We start from the raw sequence: 2,319 nt of genomic DNA, 5'->3' as shown, positions 1-2,319 counted from the left end.
GGTGATGGAGGGCTGTGATCTCAATGTTCTCCTGTCTCCTCACAGGCGCAGCGCACCTCGTGTATGGAGAAGCACACCGCCACCCACCTGCTGAACTTCGCCCTGCGTCAGGTCCTGGGGGAGAGCGCGGCACAGCGCGGGTCACATGTCACCGCGGAGCGACTGCGCTTTGATGTCAGTGTCACGGTAAGGACCCGAGCAACTCCAGGACGGCTCTGTAATGGGGGAGATGATGGTGGGTTCCTCGCGGCTCTGAGAGAATCCAGTGTCAGGTGACCTGTGTCTGTGTCCATTCTGCTCATTGGATGCCAGTGTCAGGTGACCTGTGTCTGTGCCCGCCCTGCTCATTGGATGCCAGTGTCAGGTGACCTGTGTCTGAATGTTGAAGGGCGGAGTCTGGTCTCATTTCTCACGCTCTGTGTATATTTTAGGGGGCGGTGAGTGGTCAGCAGCTGCAGGAAGTGGAGAAGAAGCTCCGAGATCTGATTGGTCGGAATCAGGAAGTTTATACCGCCGAGATCCCACTCGCAGACGCCAAAACTATCCCGGGGCTTCGCAGCGTGGACGAGGTAAGAAGGTTCCATTACAGCAGTGGCTCCTCCCCCTCCGCAGCAGTGACTCCTCCCACAGCAACGGGGGAATCCAGCGTTATGGGTACATCATATGTGCTGCGTCTTTGGATTACCCATAGTGCTCTGGGAGGTCAGTGTTGTGGGTAGCGTCACATGGAGGACCACACCCCCGGCATCCCTTTAAACATGAGACCACTAGACGGAGGAGACTTTAGCTGTGCAGCCTGCTGATCAGTTGCTGGATTAGATTGTAACCGGCAACTGATCAGCAGACTGCACAGCTAAAGTCTTTATCCTCCAGTGGCCATCTTGGAGGAGGAGCATGTCTATGTACAGGGGTGCCAGGGGCGTGTTCATACCATGAGGGGGCTCCTGAAGAAGATCCCAGTCAGGGTGTTGTGATGTCTATAGGAGTTTTCAGGCCCCTCCCACAAAACCTGTGCAGAGGCCGGCAGAGAGTCCCGGGGCGATCTCTTCTCCTCACCTCTCCCCTCCGGCAGGTGTACCCGGATCCGGTCCGCGTGGTCTCGGTGGGTGTCCCCGTCCCGGAAACGTTGGGTCCGGCCGCCCGGCACACGTCGGTGGAACTTTGCTGCGGCACGTAAGAGTCCGTGGTGTCCTTCCCGGGATCTGATTGGCTGATTGTATCTCCCCCCCCCCTGACGTTCTCTCCTCCCCCACAGGCACCTCGTGAGGACCGGGACCATCGGGGAGCTCGTCATCACCTCTGAAAAACCTCTGACCAAAGGGATCGTCCGCCTCGTCGCCGTGACCGGAGAAGACGCCCGAGAGGTCAGAGGTCACCCATCCTCCAATCACCTGCCGCCCTCTTCTCCTACTAATCACATTCATTTATTGATTATTGATCCCGTATTGATAACCGTCTGATGATGAAATCGCTGTTATCCCCGTCCTTCATATTACAGAGGACGTGTCCGGTACGCCCCGTCCTCCTGCCCCTCCCCCATTATCTGTCACCCTTCCGGGGGTTTCCTCACCAGTAATAATGACGTTTGTCCCCGCCCCCCGGGACATGTGACCGAGCTGGAAGTGCTGCTTTGTTTACTCTCAGCTGTCTGCGGTGCACACGTGACGTATACACCGGGTCAGGACGGTGGGCGTGCTGCATACGTCCTACAACACATCATCATATTATAGAGGACGTGTCGGGTACGCCCCGTCCTCCTGCCCCTCCCCCTCACGCACATGCCGGAGGTTCCCAACGTGATGACATCCGGGATGCCCCCGACCCGAGAGTCTCGCTCCTCCTGCTTCACATCCCTGAGTGTCATCTCTCCCCTCCAGGCCCAGGAGACGGGACTCGCTCTGCACGGGGAGGTGGGATCCATCGCTGAGCGGATGAAGATGGCGGGGACGTCCTCCCTGGACGAGGCTCTGAGGTTGTCCAAGGAGGTCGGACATGTGACGGACGTGAGTAGGGATGAGGAGGGCGCCCGTACTTACCCCTGTGCCCGCCTCTGATTGGCTGTACTGGCTCCTCCCCTCTGATGTCACTGCACACCGGGAGCTCCTCACCATGTACATTAGAAGCTGCAGCAAGTCAGATAGAGCTCCGCCCCATTTCCTGCATCATCTAACCCTTTCCTACCCAGCCTGACTGTCCCTGGCCCCGCCCCTTTCACTCATTCATTCAATTATAAAGGCTCAGCATCACATGTGGGCGTTGCCCAGAGTGGTCTATATGCAAATACAGCCTGCCTAGACACACCCACTCCTCCAGACTGAC

At 57.9% G+C, this 2,319-nt stretch overlaps 1 protein-coding gene across 1 annotated transcript in view; it reads left to right on the top strand.

Annotated features, from left to right (window-relative positions):
• The window catches only part of LOC108803776 (alanine--tRNA ligase, mitochondrial-like), a gene marked incomplete at its 3' end in the record, with an annotated part of 19,723 nt that extends 17,720 nt beyond the window's left edge, over positions 1-2,003 (top strand). Inside the window, exons 9-13 of the mRNA XM_018575582.1 lie at positions 46-186; positions 432-569; positions 1,073-1,173; positions 1,256-1,364; positions 1,878-2,003. Of these exons, the coding sequence (XP_018431084.1) occupies positions 46-186; positions 432-569; positions 1,073-1,173; positions 1,256-1,364; positions 1,878-2,003 (615 nt within the window). The remainder of the gene's footprint in view (positions 1-45; positions 187-431; positions 570-1,072; positions 1,174-1,255; positions 1,365-1,877) is intronic.
• Between the last annotated feature and the right edge of the window lie 316 nt (positions 2,004-2,319).

The sequence above is a fragment of the Nanorana parkeri genome, unplaced genomic scaffold (genome assembly GCF_000935625.1).
Source record: "Nanorana parkeri isolate BGI_ZX_2015 unplaced genomic scaffold, ASM93562v1 scaffold4194, whole genome shotgun sequence".
In the NCBI taxonomy this organism is placed as follows: Eukaryota; Metazoa; Chordata; class Amphibia; order Anura; family Dicroglossidae; genus Nanorana; species Nanorana parkeri.
The sequence above is the reverse complement of the archived record's forward strand: the minus strand, read 5'-3'. Positions and strand labels throughout refer to the sequence as shown.